At 41.7% G+C, this 21,600-nt stretch overlaps 1 protein-coding gene across 1 annotated transcript; it reads left to right on the forward strand.

The window, feature by feature from the left end:
• Positions 1-963: 963 nt before the first annotated feature.
• Positions 964-19,801, forward strand: LOC308087838 (receptor-interacting serine/threonine-protein kinase 4-like). The gene is made up of 9 exons (XM_080432033.1): positions 964-1,022; positions 9,192-9,336; positions 9,498-9,819; positions 15,951-16,090; positions 16,189-16,241; positions 16,681-16,839; positions 17,415-17,497; positions 17,806-17,845; positions 19,130-19,801. Exons 2-9 carry the CDS (start codon positions 9,194-9,196, stop codon positions 19,147-19,149), a joined length of 960 nt encoding a protein of 319 aa, XP_080288159.1. The 5' UTR covers positions 964-1,022; positions 9,192-9,193; the 3' UTR covers positions 19,150-19,801.
• Positions 19,802-21,600: the final 1,799 nt, after the last annotated feature.

Here is a 21,600-nt window from a genome sequence, read left to right on the forward strand (position 1 = left end):
TTTTATCTACTTTTATGGTAGATTATACATTTCACTCACTAGTCATTCACTATATAATATTTACCTTGTTGGTTTGATCATTTAAAACATATATAGAATATATTTTAAAGTAATATTTATTCAAGGAAGATATTGACGGGCCGCCACTGTTCGATCCCATAGCCTGAGGAGACGGTCCATCCAATAACAGAACAGATAGGCAGTCAACACTTCCGGTGAGCGGACGAGAACAGGCTGTAATGAACACTGATTGTACACTCGCTGTTAGAAGCTCCAAGCGTCTTGTAGAGCTCACTCTCTCTCCGGTCTCGGCCATTTGGGACACATGGGTTAAGCTGGTTGACCGAGTGTGGAGTGAGCGAGTGAGCAGAGATTTGGGTGTTGGAATCTGGCTAAAGGAGTTTACAGGCAAGCAAACTTGTAGCTTTTCGGCGAAAATCGCCGTTTTGAATCCAAATAGGTCATGTGTGTGAATCGTGCAGATCCGTTGAGAAAATGTCTTGGGGGGTGGGGAGGTGTGTCATATCGATTGTAAAGGCACAGTGCGCGCTCGTGTGTTTGTATGTGTGTGCTTGTGTGAGATTTCCTCAGGTGGGCGGGCACATCATTGTCTGTGTTAAATGGACACATCTGTGCACCTTGTGTCAGACAGTTGGAGACCCGTCCCGTCCCGTATTGCTGTTGGCAACCCTAGAACATTTATACAATAATGCTAAAAGGATAACACAAAAAGCCCTGGGAGTTTGTTTTCCATTGTGGTCCTGTGTATTCAATTCATCAAGACATATAAAGTGTGTGTGTGTGTGTGTGTGTGTGTGTGTGTGTGTGTGTGTGTGTGTGTGTGTGTGTGTGTGTGTGTGTGTGTGTGTGTGTGTGTGTGTGTGTGTGTGTGTGTGTGTGTGTGTGTGTGTGTGTGTGTGTGTGTGTGTGTGTGTGTGTGTGTGTGTCCTACTAGACGGTGGTGTTGGACAAAGAGGAGATCCAGAGAGTGGTCATCTCCTGTAATGCCGAGAGACAAAAGAGTAAGAACCTGGTGTTTTCTGACAACATATCCACTTCAACATGTTGATTGATGTACTTTATTTAGTAAGACATGAGAACATCAGTACATGGAAGTACAAATTCACAATACAAGGTCTACTAAACTGGAAGACTCATTAAGCACTGAGCTTGTTTAAGATGAGATCCCCTTGCACATAAATCATGATGCCGATTACCCATTAATTAGTATTAGTAGTGTGGTTGCCACACAAGACATTAAGTCAAATTGACACATTGGGAATCGTGTGCTTGCATTTTGCTAAAGTGCATCTTCCTAGTTATTATTATCATTATCATTATTATTATTATTATTATTATTATTATTATTATTATTATTATTACCCTTATTATTATTATGGGCAGCCACACTTGCAATTTTCCTAAAGTGCATCCTAGTTATTATTATTATTATTATTATTATTATTATTATTATTATTATTATTATTATTATTATTATTATCATTACCCTTATTATTATTATTATTGCATGTGAAGCATTTCATTAATACTTCACACTATGTTGAACTGAGTTTGTTTCACTTTTCATTATTTTTGAGAGAGGGCTTAAATGATACATTCTTTATATTGCACTATGCGGGACAACAACAGTGTCTCACCGTGCCCCGTCCTGCACTATGCAGGACAACAACAGTGTCTCACCGTGTCAACAGTGTCTCACCGTGTCCCGTCCTGCACTATGCAGGACAGCAACAGTGTCTCTCGTGCTCCGTCCTGCACTATGCAGGACAACAACAGTGTCTCACCGTGCCCCGTCCTGCACTAAACAGGACAACAACAGTGTCTCACGTGTCCCGTCCTGCACTATGCAGGACAGCAACAGTGTCTCTCGTGCTCCGTCCTGCACTATGCAGGACAACAACCGTGTCTCACCGTGCCCCGTCCTGCACTATGCAGGACAACAACCGTGCCCCGTCCTGCACTATGCAGGACAGCAACAGTGTCTCTCGTGCTCCGTCCTGCACTATGCAGGACAACAACAGTGTCTCACTGTGTCCCGTCCTGCACTATGCAGGACAACAACAGTGTCTCACCGTGCTCCGTCCTGCACTATGCAGGACAACAACATTGTCTCACCGTGCTCCGTCCTGCACTATGCAGGACAACAACAGTGTCTCACCGTGCTCCGTCCTGCACTATGCAGGACAACAACAGTGTCTCACCGTGCTCCGTCCTGCACTATGCAGGACAACAACAGTGTCTCACTGTGTCCCGTCCTGCACTATGCAGGACAACAACAGTGTCTCACCGTGCTCCGTCCTGCACTATGCAGGACAACAACAGTGTCTCACCGTGCCCTGTCCTGTGCTGCACAGGTTACAGTGTCTTACAGTGTCTCACTGTATCCCGTCATAAGACAAATAAAGTGTCCATTAAATGTATTAATAACACATTTAATATCAAATTGGCCAAATTGTCAAATATTATGTGTAGTTTGGCTATTTCCACAATATGTATCTGTGGAACCGAGTCAAACTAAATGTAATGCTTACAATTCCAAGTGTTTGTCAGGGTGGAGGGTCCCCAGTTCAAATATGATTATTTTGGGGGGTCGCGGCCTGAAAAGTTTAGCCTACTTCTAGTCTGTAACTCTGAGAGTGTACACATGTCACCAAATGGACCCATAAGGGTCCACACTCTGAGTTAAATTAAGCCTGAGGATTTTTCAGTGTAGCCTAGACTGGGTTCCCACTGAGATGGAAATCCTATCAAATGGGGTCCATGCAAGGGCGCCGATACTGTGGGTGCCTCGGGGCTAAAGCACCCAGGAGAAATGACGAGCACCCATCACAAACTCATCACAAAAAAAGACGAAGAAAAACCCTCTGACATCTTCACTTAATTTTTTTTTACCAAATTAACTGAATTAACCACATAAAACCCCCCAAAAAGGTAACAAACCCGGAAAATAACCGCGTGTTGAGCACCCAATAGCGCGGACAGAAATCGGCGCCCCTGGGTCCATGACAGCGTAGTTTGAGTTTGCAACTTAGTCAGTTCCCATAATTTAATAAATTTTTCTCCACTGTGCTCAGGGGAAACACATCTTTTATTATACAGTATTAAACTGTGCTCCTTCTCGATCACTTTCCATATCCCATTATGCGACAATAGATGCAAAAGAGGACGTAAGGCTACTATGTTGTTTTGGTGAAACATCTCTGGCACACAAAGGACCAAACTTGAAGCCAGACTTAAACTTTGGCATTGCATTTTCATACTCTTGATCAAATCAAATCATACTTTATTTATAAAGCACATTTAAAACAACCGAGATTGACCAAAGTGCTGGGACAGTAAATGTGTATGAGCAGGGCTGGCAATTTTTCAGAAAACCTTTTGATGTGGTGGCGTGTGCAGCAATTATTATTGTAGCTGAACGAGGGAAGGGGAGCGCTTGTTTTCCTTACAAGCCCCGGCCTTGCACCGCCCGTGAAGGGGCTTGTCTCATGAACTTAATTACCTGCAAACTCACAAGTCTGTACCAAATAATAGTACGACAAACTGTTCAAGAGTTATGGAAAAACATAGGAACTATCAAATATCGCCCAATCAGAAGAGGGGGCGGAGTTATGTAACACCAATGAAGGAAAGGGACTTTAGACCGAGTCCAATGAGGTGACTCACAAGCAGTGATGGGCAAGCTACTTGGAAAATGTAGCAAGCTACACTACCAGTTACTCTCGATTAAATGTAGCTCAACTACAACGGAAGCTATCGCCAGAGAAATGTAGCAAGCTACACTACAAGCTACATGGCAAAAGTAGCTAGCTACATCGACACTACTTTTTTAAATAATTTTTTTATCAACTTCATGATCAAGAACAACTTTCCACCAAACAAATAGGCAGGCAATACATGCTCAGTTTGATTGTTTATTATAATGTATAATGTGTGATGTCAAACAAAACTGTCATTTTAAAATAATATTCCTATATATTCCTCATTTTGTAAGTAAAATCAATTGATCAATTTAGACTGTATTTAAATCCAAATAAATATATATAGAATAATGAATTATCAACACTACTCTAGATCAGTTGTTCTCAACTTGTTCAGGCCGTGACCCCCCAAAATAATCATATTTGAACTGGGGACCCCCCACCCTGACAAGCACTTGGAATGTAGGAGTTGAGGCATTATTTTGTTTGACTTGGTTCCAGAAGATACAATTTGCGAAAATAGCAGATCTGCAAGCTCACAACGCCACACAATGCGAAGCGTTGTGAGCTTGTAGATCTGCTATATTCACAATAATTGTTGCCTCTTTCTTATATTATTTGACTATTTGGCCAATATTTGAACAGTTTTTATAGTATAGTTTGTTGATTGTAATGGTCTACTTTTTTTTGTATTAAAAAGGCCTTAAAAGTCCATAAATGGTCACTTCACTGTCATCTGGGGACCCCCCCCCAAAATCATGTGGGGACCCCCCTGGGGGTACCGACCCACAGGTTGAGAACCACTGCTCTAGATTATCTTTTCCCTCTTATGTAGCCTACTGTATGTATTTATTTTAGTTTGCCTTTTCTTTTCCCCACCCCATAATGTCATTCATTTTCTGCCTACAGTGAAATAGCAGCTATCTATTAGTTATCTGTTGACAAACAAGAAAGAATAACATAGATGTCATGGTGGACGGTGCAGGCCCCCCCCCCCCCCCCCCCCCACAAAGAAAATAGCGTTTGGGGGTACAAAATCATGGGATGGAGAAAAAAAAAAGGGGAGGTCCGCGGTTCCCCCCCCCCCCCTCCCTTAGGGGTCCCTGGGGGTGACCTAAAGACACGGCGAAGGAAAACTGTAAAGCCACAGCCACGCATGCAAGATGTTGCACATGAACTCTGCAGCCGCACTGAGCAGAGATGCTCATAGGCCTGCGTCGTGCGTCGCTGACACACAATATTGTGAAAGGACGCATTCATGACACCGTCGTGGCGTCCATGGGACGCACTAGAGTTGTCACCAACAACAGAGAAAAATATAAAAATAATTTGCGATAAAATTATTAGTGCACGATAAGTATCGGCCCGATAATTATCGGTTCGATATCAGGAATTATGACGTCATACCGATGAAACCGATAACATTAATAATAGCTCCGATAATATATAATATTTGTCAACTGTGATCTGCATGGACTCTCGGTTAGACACCGTTGTACTGGAGAAGTATAACTCTCGGTTAGACACCGTTGTACTGGAGAAGTATAACTCTTGGTTAGACACCGTTGTACTGGAGAAGTATAACTCTCGGTTAGACACCATTGTACTGGAGAAGTATAACTCGGTTAGACACCATTGTACTGGAGAAGTATAACTCGGTTAGACACCGTTGTAACTAGTTACCATTACTAGTTACTTCATTTAAAAGTAACTCGGTTACATTACTAGTTACTTACACCAAAAAGTAATGCGTTACTGTGAAAAGTAACTTTTAAGTTACTTTATAAAAAAAAGGGCTCCCATTATTGCCCTTCATTTCAGTACTGTTATTGCATTGGAGAATAATACAATCTGTTGATCAACTTGACATGCATTTGCATTTACCTACACTACCATTTGCGCCTGGCAATCTCTGCTTCTCACCCATTGACTTGCATGTTAAATGATGGCGTTTCCCCTCAAAAATAATCGATCATTTCAGGAGCAAGAGCTTAAAAATCTCTTCTAAATCTAGTCAACAAGGCCTGCAGTAGGCTATGCACTGGACAAATATGCATGACATTATTTCAATAAACTAAAAACATGGGAAATGTTAGAGGGAGTAATAGCCATGGATACACGACAGTCGACTGTCACGACCGTCATGGATGAACATGGATGAACCTGGTGTTTGCACTTTCTCCATTTATGGCCCATGTACATCTACATAAACGTTCATATTTCAAATATAAAGTGCTTATCCCATGGCGACGGAGGTTACATGTATATACGGGCTCTCAAAAGTACCCGTATCATCCGTATTGTTCAATAAAAAGCATTTTAATCTGATCGGTGGCCATTTTCTCCATATGCTTTCAACTGAGTGACCCTATCGGTTGGTAGGTGTATTGCACTCCAATACATTATGAAAAAATGGCCACTGATCGGATTAAAATGCTTTTCATTGATTAATACAGAATATACGGGTACTTTTGAGAGTCCCGTGCATAATTGTAACATCCGTGGGCATGGGGTAAGCACTTTATATTTGAAATCTGAACGTTTATAGAGATGTACGGACCATAAATGGAGAAAGTGCAAACACCAGGTTGAAGGTGATCCTTGACTGTAACAGGACTTTTCATGTACCGCAGGGACTGCAGTAGCAGACGCAGTTAATAAATAGACGAACAAATGAATTAATATACTTTAATGTGCGGAATCCGAAACAGGCAGCGCTGTGATTCTGAATTTTATTACGATTACGGTGATTAGTAGCCTATTATTGACACCACCTGGGCGAGTGAGTCATGTAACTTTCCTGGTTGCAGCCTTGCAGTTTAAGTGCAGATTTCAGCTTGGGAAAAGCAGCCTTTAACGGGTTTGGGTACGTGGTTCATAATCACCATTGCGTTATCGTGGTATTCCTACTACTAGTCCCAGAAACACACACACGCTGTTAAGAGAGAGAGAGAGCGAGCGAGCGAGAGAGAGAGAGAGAGCTTGCAAAGCCATCACAGCGGGTCTCCGCAACACACAGACTGGTGTAAAGTAAATAAGTACATTTACTCAAGTACTCTACTTAAGTACAATTCTCAGTCACTGTTCGCCTCGCTGTATATATAAATACTATATAAAAAATAACGGAGTAACGCACCATGTAGTAACGGTAACTGAGTTACTGAAATAAAAAAAGAATGCGTTAGAGTACTAGTTACTGAAAAAAAATAACGGCGTTACTTGTAACGCGTTACGTCCCAACACTGACTGTTAGGCTACACTGTACAGAGAGAGAGAGTGAGACGTTATGGGGAGCTCAGTGGTGCTTAAATGAAGAAAATGTGCACAGAATATCATCTAAAACTATGCTAAATAAACCCCCAAAAAATATCAAAAATAAAGTCGGACCTTTATTACCTTTATATTTATTGGACAATTAAATGTTTTAGGTACATTCTGTAATTGATGAAAATTAATTTTAAGGTGACATTTCAATGCTCTTAAATGAACACAGGATCACAGAAAATCACCTGAAACTATGCTAAATATGTCCAAAACATATCAAAAATAAAATCGGGACTTTATTGTGGCTTAAATACAAGTCGACACTTATTAATGTTTTGGTGCATTCTATAATTTAATAAAAAATTCTGATGCCTCCATAGTCTGCCTACTTCTCCACAGTGCCTGTGACAACAATGGCGGCCGTTCAAAATGTTTCGGAGCAAAGAGGGGGCGTCTCCCTGCATGAATCCAAGTTGCAGCAACCAATCGGTGGCAAACAAGCAATGATGACGCGTTCCGGACCCTTTTTTAGCAAACCCGCCCCCTTTTTCCCACAAAGAGAGCATTCCTTACCAAACCCCGCCCCTTTTTCACCGACGCCCCGCCTCTCTCTAAATAGCTTCGGAGGTTAACTCCCCCTTTTGGTCAGATGCCTGATATCTGTTCACTAGGACGTCCGCTTGCGCTTGCCGTCCAAAAAGGGCATTGACTTGTGTGCTGTTTGGGAACAGTTGACAATGCAATGGTTATGTCAAGCTTTTCATCAGCTTATTTGGGGCTTATTTTCATAGACCTGGTTACTTGTTTCTTTCGCACAATTTGGCAACACCGCCCCTTTTTCACCGACGCCCCGCCTCTCTCTAAATAGCTTCGGAGGTTAACTCCCCCTTTTGGTCAGATGCCTGATATCTGTTCACTAGGACGTCCGCTTGCGCTTGCCGTCCAAAAAGGGCATTGACTTGTGTGCTGTTTGGGAACAGTTGACAATGCAATGGTTATGTCAAGCTTTTCATCAGCTTATTTGGGGCTTATTTTCATAGACCTGGTTACTTGTTTCTTTCGCACAATTTGGCAACACTGCTTCTAATGCTATCAAAACTAGCTGGCTCCGTCTGTGATCATAGAGTTATAATATATTGTCTGTGATCCATGCTCTGTGGCTGCTATCAACAGCCATGGCTGGGACGGTGGATAGGTCTTTCTGTTACTGTATGATCCATCTAAAAGTACCACACAACTGAAAAGTATCGCGGACACGTTATTATGGATCCCACTGCGGACTGCTCTTCATGTGGACTGTCTGTTTTGATTTACTTCCTGGTTTGGCATGACCCGCCCTATCCTGCCTCTGATTGGCCTACCCGTAATGTTCCTTACCCAATTGTGAGTCGTCATATCTAAACCAACCAATCATCATGGAATTTCTCAGTGGATTTTTTTTTTCTTCACAAAACTTTATTTAGCAGTCAACTTTTCTCCAGAGAGGAGCACGTAGCGTTGATGGACGTTACATCACTACTTGGGTCTAAAAATAGCTACACTACAGAAAACGCTACTTGGTTCAAAAGGAGCGACGCTACCATCACGCTACTGGGAAATGTAGTTAAGCTATGTAGCGTCGCTACTTGTAGCTAGCTACTGCCCAACACTGCCTACTGGCATCATGAATACAAAGTTAAGCACTGATTGGTCCAGGGTTTACGAGTTTATAGCTCTGGAGACACACATTCAAATTGCCCGTCACCATGTTGGATTTGACTTTCACCATCATGGATGTTTACTAACAGAAGTGACCATATGTGTTTGTTTTCCTGCTGGTCTTATAGACAAGGCATTAGGCACAGACTAGCGGAAATAAACCTTATATAATGTCTGGTGATAGGCCAATAATGGGGCCTTTCTTCTAATCAGTTTGCAAATCCTTTGTCAGTCCTACTCTGATGAAACTAAGTGAATGTAAAAGTTTCCTACTTGCATATGAGGCTAAGAAACAATATTATGTCAATGTGTTGTGTGGGAGTAAGCATGGCTTCACTAACTTTAATTTTAACAATGGAAATATATGCATTGTCAGTAGACTTAAACTGTACAAATATTGTATGTGATTATTGTTTGATTTCTTATGGAAAGATATATTATCATATTAATTGGCGTATTATTACTGCTCTCTAGATTTTAATATTTTGCGGTTCTGTCCTTTGTTAGAGATGGCAGCCCGGGGCAGAGAGACAATTGGCGATGAAAGTCTGGAGGACTGGACAGAGCTCGGCTCAGGGGGCTTTACATGTGTCTATAAGGCCAGCCACAAGGACTGGGGCTTTGACGTTGCCATTAAGCTGCTTCATGTTGGGTATGATGAATTATTATAGGACTTTTATCAGCAACTGGTTGATTCTTTCGCACTAATCAATCACATATTGCATAATCTTCAGTCCTATCAAAGTCAGCCTCACGTAACTGGATTCTAACTTCTGTCTTTCTCCTCTTAAACTGTCTCCTTCCATACTGCAGCTCTGACACCTTTTCCACCGCCCTGGGGCGAGAGGCTGGTTACATGGACTCTGCAGCGTTTATGCCCAAGGTCTATGGGATGTACCGGGGCATTCCCCCTGTCCCTAAGCTGGGCTGTATAGAGAGGCATGGTATAGTAATGGAGCTGATGCAGAGAGGCTCCCTGCTGTCCCTCCAGAAGGCCCTGTCTGGGCCTCCACCCCGGGCCCTGGCTTTCCGTCTGGCCAACCAGGTGGCCGTGGCCATGAACTTCCTTCACAGCAAGAAACCACCGGTTGTGCACTCGGACCTGAAACCGGACAATGTACTACTGGATGCCAAGGTATGCACGCACGCACGCACGCACGCACGCACGCACGCACGCACGCACGCACGCACGCGCGCGCGTGGGTGCGCACGCCCACGTGTGTATCCATTCAGGTCACTTTTGAATTCATTTATATCAATAAAGAAAATTGGCAAAAGCAGGTCAAAAATACCTATTCTATGTTTCCTGGAACCCCTTTCTGAATTACTTGGAAAATATGAATATTCCCCCCAGTCAACAGAATGAAAGGGTTCCTTGTTTACTGAGGGCTAAACATTTCTTTACTTCTCTCTATCTTTCCCCCCTTTGAACGATCTTTGAATAACCTTTTTGTACTATAATATCTGTCTCTGTTACTATGGGAGCTTATATTTAGGGCATATACAGGTTTCTATGGTTGCCAAGCAAGAAACACATAGGCCATGAGCATTTCATTCATTCAACCTTTATTTAAGATTCTCAGAGAGATCATTGAGGGAGACCCTCATTTACAATGATGCAGAGATTACACACATATAAATAACATAAGAACAACAAGAAAAACAATAAGGTTGACACAAACAGTTAAAACAGTTGCATGTTAACAGCAATCAGTTAAAACAGTTGCATACAGGTAATAGACGGTTATTATATAAATTCCTAAAATGGTCAATAGATGCTATAATCCAGTACCTGGCCTGTAGACCCGTTCGCAACTTGGTGTGAGGGGAGTTTCTCACTTGAACTGAGTCAATGGGTACCTAGACATGAAAAATCAAAGAGGTGCTCGTCCGCCATAGTGCCACGAATGGCGCAATGGCCAAATCAAATATGGCCGCCATCGGCTATGAATAAAATCCAACTTTTTTGTTTCTGAGTGTATATACACATGCAATACCTCCATTTTGACTAATTATGGGGTGGGGAATTCATTTCTGATATTGTTATGACCATTTTGGGTGATTTTGACCTTAATTGACCTAATGTGACCTAATAGAGTGTTGAAATGAGCAAATAAAAGTGATATAGACCTACAAAAATGATATACAAATAAAATCATAACACAAAATCAGATACATTCTCTCAAGGTGCACCATATGTGTGCATGCAGGTTATTGTGATGGATTTTTACAGGAGGGATTTTCAATTTTTCCATGGCAGAATATGATGCACGGAACTCCAGCAGCACGGCACCCACATCGGCGAGTGTCACACTTGCCTGCACACTTGCATACTGTGAGCAGACTTGGTGGTAAGGCCTTCAGACACTTTGATGGCAGGAGTGTGCCAAAGTGCTCCTCCCACCTATGTTCCATTGGTGCTAGTCTTGCCTCGGGTTCCTTGGCTGTCGAAAGCAGGTGGCAAGCCCTATGCACCAGAAAGGCACCTCTTTGTATGTGTCCTCTGATCACACTACTTGTGGGAGGGAGAGCATCAATTCCAGCACTGGCACTAGTATAATTTTCTACCCTGAGGTCATCAAATGTCTCGGCTGTTGTACCTCCCCATGCCAAGCCAGTAGTTCGACCTGCCCTGCCACCAGACATGTTGCTGCATCCTGAAAACAAGCAAGCAACATTACTCAACATGCCAACTGCCCGAAGTGTATCTGCAAAGAGAGAATTCTTGATCAGTTTGATCCGCTGTGGTGCACCAGCAGGAGACCCTCTTATATGGGCCGCTGTGCACAAACTTGTCTCATCTACTGTGGTGCCGATAATGCGTGTTGGCTTCCTCACTGTCATACCAAGACCCATCACTGAGCGTGCTACCGTCAGGCAATGCCTCACCAACTTCCAGAGTGTTCGTAGACAATTAAATCAGGTATCAATGGCGATATGGTGCGATGAAGGCGTGTTCGCCCCAGCTGTAGATATTTACCTGCACGAGACAGAACAGTTCAAGGATCTCTTCCTCTGCATGGGCCCTTTCCATTGGACTCGTGTTCTGCTCAGATGCCAGGGAAAACTGCTTCGAGGTTCTGGCCCGGATGACACACTGGTTGAGTGTGCCGTGTTTGGACCTGGTGTGATAGAGTCAGTGTTAAACGGCAGCCATTATGTCCGGGCTCTCACTGGGATGCTGATTGTGGAGGATGTGATCAGGTCACTCCAGTGGGAGATGTTCTGGCACAACAAGGACAAAGCTGCATATCCAGTGCTAGCACAGGTAGAGGCACTGCACTCTATGCTGGCTACAAATCAACATTGCCCAGAGCAGTTTGAGGCCCTAATTGGACAAGTAGAGAAGTTGAATCAGGACTTTCTGGAGTTTGAGAAGGAGTGTGAGGCCAAGTCAGAGCTCTGCCAATTTTTTGGAGTTTGGCTGGAGTTGGTGGCCGTCATCAAGAATGCTCTAGTCTCTGAAAGAGAAGGAAACTGGAATCTACATGCTGCTACTGTCGAGGACTCTATGCCGATCTTTGCAGAATGTGACGCCATAAACTACCTGCATCATGGCTCATGGTATCTTGAACAAATCAAGGTGCTAGAGTTCACACATCCTGAGCTCTACCGGCGCTTTTCTATAGGCCAGTGGGTTGTTCAGGATCACCAAGGCTGGTTCTGTGCTGTAGGAGGTGACATGAAGGTCGAGCAGACCATTCAGCGAGTGTCGAAGGGTCCTGGAGGTCACTATGTAGTAGGAGCCACACACAATGCAAATACTGTGGCAGAGTTCGAGCTCTTGTTCCACGAGATTGGGTCGATCACCAATGTCCTCAACCTTCTCACCAACAACCACACCATGAAACAGACAGAATGCCATCTCCAGCATGCACTGAGCACCACTCGCCGCCTTACATTCAACCAGAATGTGGCGAAGCTGCTGGACTTCGTGCTAGAACGGCAGAACCCATACTCAATAACGGTCAATGTGCCTGTGCCACTGCACAATCTGCTCACAAAGCAGGCTGTTGACAGAAGGGTTGCTCCACGCTTGCTCAACTGTCTCAGAAATGGGGAACGTGTCTACTGTTCATACAGGCAGGAGAGGTTAGTCGAGAAGACCAAGAAAATTAGCACAACCATATCAAAGAGGAAGCTACCTCAATTCAACGAGCAACCACAGAAGACACCAACAACCATTATGAAAGAGCAGAAGTTGGTCTCACCCAAAGACATGGCTGAGGCACATAGGAGTGTGGACATTGCTAAGGAGCGGGGCATGAACATCCGGCAGGTACTTACCCATGATGTGCTTCCAGCATCTCCCCTGTTTGATGGTGACCTTCCGGCTCATGTCAACAAGTCAAAACTTGTCAGTGAGATTGAGCCTGGACTTGACCTCACCCAATGGAGTCCGAAGTCTACTCTTGCCACTCACGTTGTGGTAGACTTCATGTCGAAGATGCGGCAGATGCCACTAGGACGATTCCCTACTTTAGGTGCTGTCATCAACGCTATCATCAGCTCAACATTATCCCTCTGCCAAGAGCCAGAGTTCATGCATCTCGTGCTTGATTCCTACATTGAGAGGTCTCTAAAGGAAGGGGAGCGCATGCGGCGTACAGACTCAACAGGCATCGACATCATTGGCATGAACAGAGACACACCCATCCCTCAGCAACTTGACAAGTTCTGGGCATCTGAGCAGAACAAACGGAATCTCCAGCTGTTAGTTCGGGATATGGTGTGCAATCAAGCCTGTGGCAATGCTACCATCATTGTCAGCTCTGTTGTCTCTGATGATGAGGTGCTCCCAGCAAAGGCGGCTGGTGGCAAAGAGATCCCTGACCTCTTGAACTGGATTGAGGAGGCTGACACCAGGCTGGTGGTGCATGTGGAGTGGGCTGTTCGTGTGAAAAAGTGCAAGAGAGTTGTCGTAGTCTCCAATGATACAGACACCTTTGCATTACTTTTATACTACACCCCATACTTCCAAGCACTGGGGATGAAGGAGATCTGGCAGCAGTATGGCACTGGTGAAAAGCAGCGCATGCTTCCATTGCATCAAGCAGTCTCTCGTCTTGGAGCACCACTAGCCAAGACAGTGATCAAGGCACATATCCTGACTGGAGATGACTGCATGAGCAAGGTGGGGACCAAACATGCAGCTATGGCTTCTGACCCAGTGCAATACCTGTCAAATTTTGGAGAGGCAGACACCTTGACCGAACAAGACGCAGCGTTGGCAGAGAAGTACTTGGTACGTGTCTGGGCAGGGGCCAGGTCAAGTACAACAGCCAAGACATTTGATGACCTCAGGGTAGAAAATTGTACTAGTGCCAGTGCTGGAATTGATGCTCTCCCTCCCACAAGTAGTGTGATCAGAGGACACATCCAAAGAGGTGCCTTTCTGGTGCATACAGTAGGGCTTGCCACCTGCTTTCGACAGCCAAGGAACCCGAGGCAAGACTAGCACCAATGGAACAACACTTTGGCACACTCCTGCCATCAAAGTGTCTGAAGGCCTTACCACCAAGTCTGCTCACAGTATGCAAGTGTGCAGGCAAGTGTGACACTCGCCGATGTGGGTGCCGTGCTGCTGGAGTTCCGTGCATCATATTCTGCCATGGAAAAATTGAAAATCCCTCCTGTAAAAATCCATCACAATAACCTGCATGCACACATATGGTGCACCTTGAGAGAATGTATCTGATTTTGTGTTATGATTTTATTTGTATATCATTTTTGTAGGTCTATATCACTTTTATTTGCTCATTTCAACACTCTATTAGGTCACATTAGGTCAATTAAGGTCAAAATCACCCAAAATGGTCATAACAATATCAGAAATGAATTCCCCACCCCATAATTAGTCAAAATGGAGGTATTGCATGTGTATATACACTCAGAAACAAAAAAGTTGGATTTTATTCATAGCCGATGGCGGCCATATTTGATTTGGCCATTGCGCCATTCGTGGCACTATGGCGGACGAGCACCTCTTTGATTTTTCATGTCTAGGTACCCATTGACTCAGTTCAAGTGAGAAACTCCCCTCACACCAAGTTGCGAACGGGTCTACAGGCCAGGTACAGGATTACTAGGGTATTCAGCTTAAAGGAGAATTTCGACCTAGGCGTTGTCCTTACCTTTATTTGAGGTCGTTATCTCATCATAAGTGTGGTCCATCTGATGTCGCTAGAATGCTATTGCTACACGGGCGCCGCCATTACTGTTTACAAATCTGTTTTACTGAAATCACGTTTGAAATCTCGTCTCATGATACTTCCCTCCGCCATAGAGCATCGCAGTTCCCGCCCCCTCCGGGTGCCGGAAGAAAAAACTCAATGCATTTTTCCCATTGACATTTCCAAACATATTTATATCTATTAATTTAAGCCTCGAATCAAGCCATCATGACATGACATGAATCATGACCATAAAACGTTTGATTCTGTGATTTTTTTTTTTTTTAAACGGCAAAACAAGGGTATTTATTAAATATAGTATATCATATAATTAAATATAAAATTAAAAAAAATCACAGAAAAAAACGTTTTATGGTCATGATTCATGTCAAGTCATGATGGCTTGATTCGAGGCTTAAATTAATAGATATAAATATTTTTGCAAATGTCAATGGGAAAAGTGCATTGAGTTTTTTCTTCCGGCACCAGGAAAAACCAGGAAGTGGGCAGGAACTGCGATGCTCTATTAGTCCGGACGGAAGGCGGAAGTATCGCGAGACGAGATTTCAAATGTGATTTCAGTAATTTAGACCACACACTACTGATATATAGGCTACAAGATAAAACTATTATGCGACAGAAATAAACGGATTTAGCCAAGAACTAAAAACTCCCGTTGTGAATATGATAATTCGGTTAATTCCCATTATTATTATTATTATTATTATTATTATTATTATTATTATTATTATTATTTAATTGTTTTCTCCCTGACATCTCTGATTATGATTATGACTATTAGTATTATTATTATTATTATTATTATTACTATGCTTTATTATATCTATCATATAAAGCCGCGACCACATTTGTGTAAAATGCTGATTCTGAAAAACAATTAAAACAATATTTAAAAAAACTAATTGAGCACCCACTTTGCTCTATCAATTAACAACGTAACCTCAAGGGTTCGATTCCAATTTCAGACCATGATGCATATTGCCATGCCATTTGCCCTCACTGCTTCTCTTCACTGGGCTTCAATCAAAGCAGGAAGGCCTAAAATGCTCTGTTATCCTCTTTCTTTTAACAGATAGAGTTTGGCCTCTCTATGGTGTCCACCGGTGTTTTGAATACCAGCAACAAAGGTGATGAAGGAGGTACTCTGTTCTACACTGCCCCAGAGGCCTGTGAACAGCACTACCGTCTTGTCCGCTCTTATGATGTTTACAGGTAAACTCTTGAAGGAATGCTGTTGATATAGTCATTACATTTATTTATTATGTGAAAACAGTTTCAAACCAACCTTTTTTTAACATATTTGTATTTAGTTATGGCATACTCCTCTGGACCATTCTTACTGGAAAGGAGCCCTATCCAGCAGGTAAATTATCCACTGTTTCATGTCAATGTATACAGCAGCACACATACAGTAAGTATGAAATGAATATATACAGTAGCACATATACAGTAAGTATGACATTAATGTATACAGCAGCACACATACAGTAGAGTTTCAACTAAGTGGTTGTAGAAAAAGGAATTTCACTTACAATCAACATGCTTGATTTGTGATATTTGGTAATGAGCCTTTCAACTATCTGTTTTTATTTGTCATAGTTGCTGTGTAAAGCAATGTGTTTTGAGAATAGTGCTAAAGAAATACATGTATTATTATTTGTATTATCATTATTATTATTTATACCACTATGTACATAACAACCACTATGTACTCATTCATAACTATGTATTCACATTTCAAACCTTACGCACGCATGTACGTGCCCACGCACAAACAAATATCTATTCTGTATTTGTTGTAGGGGTAAATCGTGATGTACAGTTATTCAGGATTATGATGCAGGGAGACAGACCTGATCTTCACACAATTGATCAGAGCAAAGCAGATGGAATAGAGGAGCTAGTTGACCTCATGGAGAGGTGCTGGGACAAGGATCCCACTAAGAGGCCCACATTCAGAGGTGAATTTACATTCTTACACAGATATATCGTTTTTAGGGAAAGTCATGAAATGGGAGCACACTACGAGCTTCCTGCTCAATGTTAATTGACTTCAAACACTTCAAAATATATAATGTGTCCCAAATATATTTTTGTCATGTTTTGTATATTTAAATATATTATTCAAATACACTCAATGATATAAACACAAACACAGTATATTGTGTACATGTTATACAAATTATAAAATGTAATTTTTTTGGTAAAAAAGAAAGCCAGATTCAATGGTCTCTGAGATCGCCATGCCGGCACTTTATGTAGCTGAAAGAGGGCAGGATTCAAGTGGGATATAGTTTTGTCGCCAACATATATCTAAAATACTTCAGAATGATTTATACAGTAGTATCCAAATTGTACTTTCTATGATTTTAACATTTTCATACATGTAATTCATGTGAAAGAATTAGACCTAGTGTATATTGTAACTTGTTATGTACGCACAACATTCACGCTGGTACAGAGGTACATCATTCTGGTCATTTACATTGTTAAATTACTAAATATCTTTTTCCTGTCATGGTGGTTTTCCTTTCAGGATGCACTGAAGTGACAGGTCGTGTTTTCTCAAAGCATCAGAAGGGAATCAAAGCTGCTGTCTATGAAACGTTGACAAAGTTGGTAGGTACACATTTTTCTAATTCTGTTTTCGAACTCAGAACAGCTTTTAGTAGTTTATTGATGGAAGCCCACTATAACATTTTATGAAAAAGGCCTTAATTGTGAGTTTAGGATTTTTTACTGTATATCTCAAACACTTTTCTTGCCAACAGCCTACCTACACAAATTGGAAGTGTGAGTTATGAAGTTAAAATTGTGATAAAGAAACTCAGGCTTTATCAGTTTATTCATTGTTGGAAATGTGGTTCTGTACTTTTGTCCTTAAATGTAATCAGTACTCTAATAAGTGTATAATGCCATTACTCCAGGACTTGGTGAACAGACAGGAGGAGTGTGTACGACCACCAGGTACGTAAATTAATGCAAGAACAATCTATTTAACTCCCATTCAAGGTTCCCGTAAACAGCACATAACACCATGGCCTCATAATAGGGATGGCAATTCCACAATCCATGACTGTGATTCTTTACTTTATTTTTGTGTATAATGACTAAATTAATTCACATTGCTTATTAACCCATTCAATCCGGGAACAATCTCTGTCATTTTAGATTTATTTGGCAATTCAAAAATAGCAGATATACAAGCTCACAAGCAAAAATGCACTGAAAAGATGCTTTCCTGGTCTAAATGGGTTAAGCTGCTTGAGCTCAGCTCAGTGTTACACCATCTGAGGCTTGATTTCTGATGAATAGGAAGGTAGAGCTTTACAGAATGCTTTTTATCTTTATCTCAATAGATCCTCATCATCACCAATATTCTCAATGTCAATATTATTTTTTTGCACAGATATGGTAATTAACAGTAGCCAGTGGTGGAAAGTAACTAAGTACATTTACTCAAGTAGTGTACTTAATCTACAAGCTCTCAACGCGTCGACACCTCGTGAGCTTGTAGATCAGCTATTTTCAAAGGATTTTATACTTTTGGAAACTTGTGAAATGGGACATTGTGCATAATGAGTACTTATTTTGATGCCAATAATTTTGTACTTTTACTCAAGTCAATTTTGAATACTGGTACTTTTACTTGTAACAGAGTATTTCTACCAGTGGTGGAAAAAATACTCAAATGTAAAGTAAAAGTAGCAATACCACAATATAAAAATACTCTGTAACAAGTTAAAGGCCTGTGTTCAAAATGTTACTTGAGTATTGGCATCAAAATATACTTAAAGTACCAAAAGTAAAAGTACTAAAATGTTTGAAAATAGCTGATCTACAAGCTCACAACGCGTCGCGATGCGTTGTGAGCTTGTAGATCTGCTATTTTCAAATAGCCTATGTATAAAACAGGGCTAAAGTGGTTAATGGTTAGTGGTATGTTTTATAATATAATCATTTATATCTGCAAAGTAACTAGTAACTAAAGTGTTCAAATAATTGTAGTGGAGTAAAAGTACAATATTTGCCACTGATATGTAATGGAGTAGAAGTAAAGTTTTGGAAATTGGAAATACTCAAGTAAAGTACAAATACCTCAGAATTGTACTTAAGTACAGTACTTAAGTAAATGTACTTAGTTACTTTACACCACTGATTTCTACATTGCAGTATTTATACTTTTACTTAAGTAAAAAAAATGTTGTATTTTTACCACCACTGACAGTAGCGTTGTTCTTTTCCTCTTAGGTGGTGAAGAGATGAAGTGATGCTGTGATGAAGCAGGAGTTCTGATGTCTGAGCTGTGGACTGCCTGTTCCTCCAGTCTCCTCCTGTACTTCCATACTTGTCCACCAGATGTCGCCTCATCTCTTCCTTTTGCTTGTAATCCCTGTATTAATCACACATGTGTTGATTACCCATTACCTTCACCTGTTAATTAGCCTGTGTCTCAGTGTCTGAACAGATCTTCTTCATGGCCTTTTACTGTCTCTGATACTATAGCCTCGTGTCTAGGACCACCAGCAGAACCTCAGAAAGGAGGACAGGCACAGCAGGGACCCCCACATTGATATGTATTATGGCCACGGACCCCCTTCTCAAGATATTTAGTGCCAGGGACCCCCCAAGATTATTCCAGATTTTTGAAAATGTTTAGAAAATACAAGCTACTGTATGAGCTTGTAGATCTGATCTGCTACTTTAGAATATAGTGTAAAATGGGTTTAAAGGGGTTTAAACTGATTGTGATGCTCTATTAACTCTGTTAGCTGGGGACCCCCTTTATTTATGAGCTGGGGACCCGCTTTATTTAGGGAACCAAATGTCACATGCAGTGAATATTATATTATATACCATGTCCTCTATGATCATGTGTTCACTGTGTGTGTGAGTTGTGGTTGAATGGCATATGAAATAAATCAGTCTGGTGATGGACCCTGTGAAGCTGTGTCAGAGCGTCCTGTGTGTTCTAATCAGTGGTGTAAAGTAACTAAGAACTGTACTTAAGTAACATTCTGAGGTACTTATACTTTACTGGAGTATTTCCAATTTCCAGAGGCAAATATTGTACTTTTACTCCACTACATTTCAGAGGCAAATATTTTACTTTTACTCCACTACAATTGTTTGAAAACTTTAGTTACTGTAGATTTGTATTATTATTACAAAACATACATTAACCACCTCAGCCCTACAGTATATACATTTAGGCCATTTGAAAATAGCAGATCTACAACTTACAAGCTCACATTGCGTCGCATCGGGACGTGTCAGAGGACCCTACAGTATCTTGCGTGGCATTTTTCACTCTTTTGAAAAACATTTTAAAATAGTGAAAATCTACGATCTACATCAACGTGTTGTGAGCTTGTAGATCAGCTCTTTTCACAATATTAAAATGTTTTTTTCACAATAGTAAAAAAAATGCCTGATAAGTTTAGACATGAGGCATAAGGCCTTATGGGCAAGATAGAGCCCAGAGAGTGAGTATGTGTACGTGTGCATGTGTGTGAGAGGGAGTGCATGTATGTGTGATGAAGCGTGTGTCATAGTGTTGTCCTGTGTGTTCTAATCTATATTATACAACAGGTAGTTCCGACCAAGCAATCTGATTGGCTGAAATAGCTTTCTAGCCGTGCTTCAAACCAGCATCATAGCACGGGCCTAATCACATTAATAAATCACTCCGCACTGCAGTCCAGTCCGCACCTGATTAGACCATATATGTCACAGCTGGGCTGTGAAGTCACGCTGTCCCACTGTAGGACAGACAGTAGCCTGACCCACCGCCGCCACCGGAGAACAAACAGCTATGCAAAATGGACTACAGTATGTTGTTAATTTTGACTTATTTGGTGGACTTACGGTTGATCAATGGTTAGAAGGTTATAAATATCCTCCTGTGTTAAAGTAAAATTACTCCCATTTCGTTAACAGTCCAGTGTATGTTATACTTTATCGTAAGAAGGTATCGCACGGCGAAAATAGGCGATCTACAAGTTCACAACACGTCGCCATCGCGACGTGTTGTCAGCTTGTAGATCAGTTATTTTGGCCACGTGACACGGTCGTACGACGGAGCATATAGCCTACTGGAATTCATTCCACTGCGCAGCATTGATAGCTCGGCTGTGTTGATGAGACGGTGCCTCAGGCTCATAGCGCTGCTACAGGGACTATTTAATGTCTCAGTGAAAAACTCTTCTCTTTACAGGGAAAAGGATAATAGCGAAACATTTTTATTATGAATTGCCCCACAATATGAATACATTTGGATGTGTTTTGTTGGTAACTGTTGTATAATCGCAATATTACACTCGAGGGTGTGCTTTACCTTACATTATTGTCACTTCTGTGATCGCGGCGGAACTCGGCTTCGCCTCGTTCCTGACCGCATCACAGGCGTGCCAATAATGACGGTAAAGCACACCCTCTCGTGTAATATTGCTTAAGTGATTACCAGCGTATGAAAACACCACATGGTGTCAGAAGTTAAAGGGAGACTTTTTCTATGGATCAGTCACCCCATGGAGACTTGATTTGTTTTGACATTCTTTGTTTTTTGTCTCATTCCTAAGACAATGATTTGATGACCGACAGCGGTTCCGGTAGGAGACACAAAGAGTCTCCTTTGTGTCTCCTACCGGAACCGCTGCCTACCGGTCTGTTGGTCATCAAATTATTGTCTTGAGACAAAAAATAAAACAAATCCATGAATT

Source organism: Gymnoscopelus braueri, assembly GCF_963280865.1.
Source record: "Gymnoscopelus braueri genome assembly, chromosome: 7".
NCBI lineage: Eukaryota > Metazoa > Chordata > Actinopteri > Myctophiformes > Myctophidae > Gymnoscopelus > Gymnoscopelus braueri.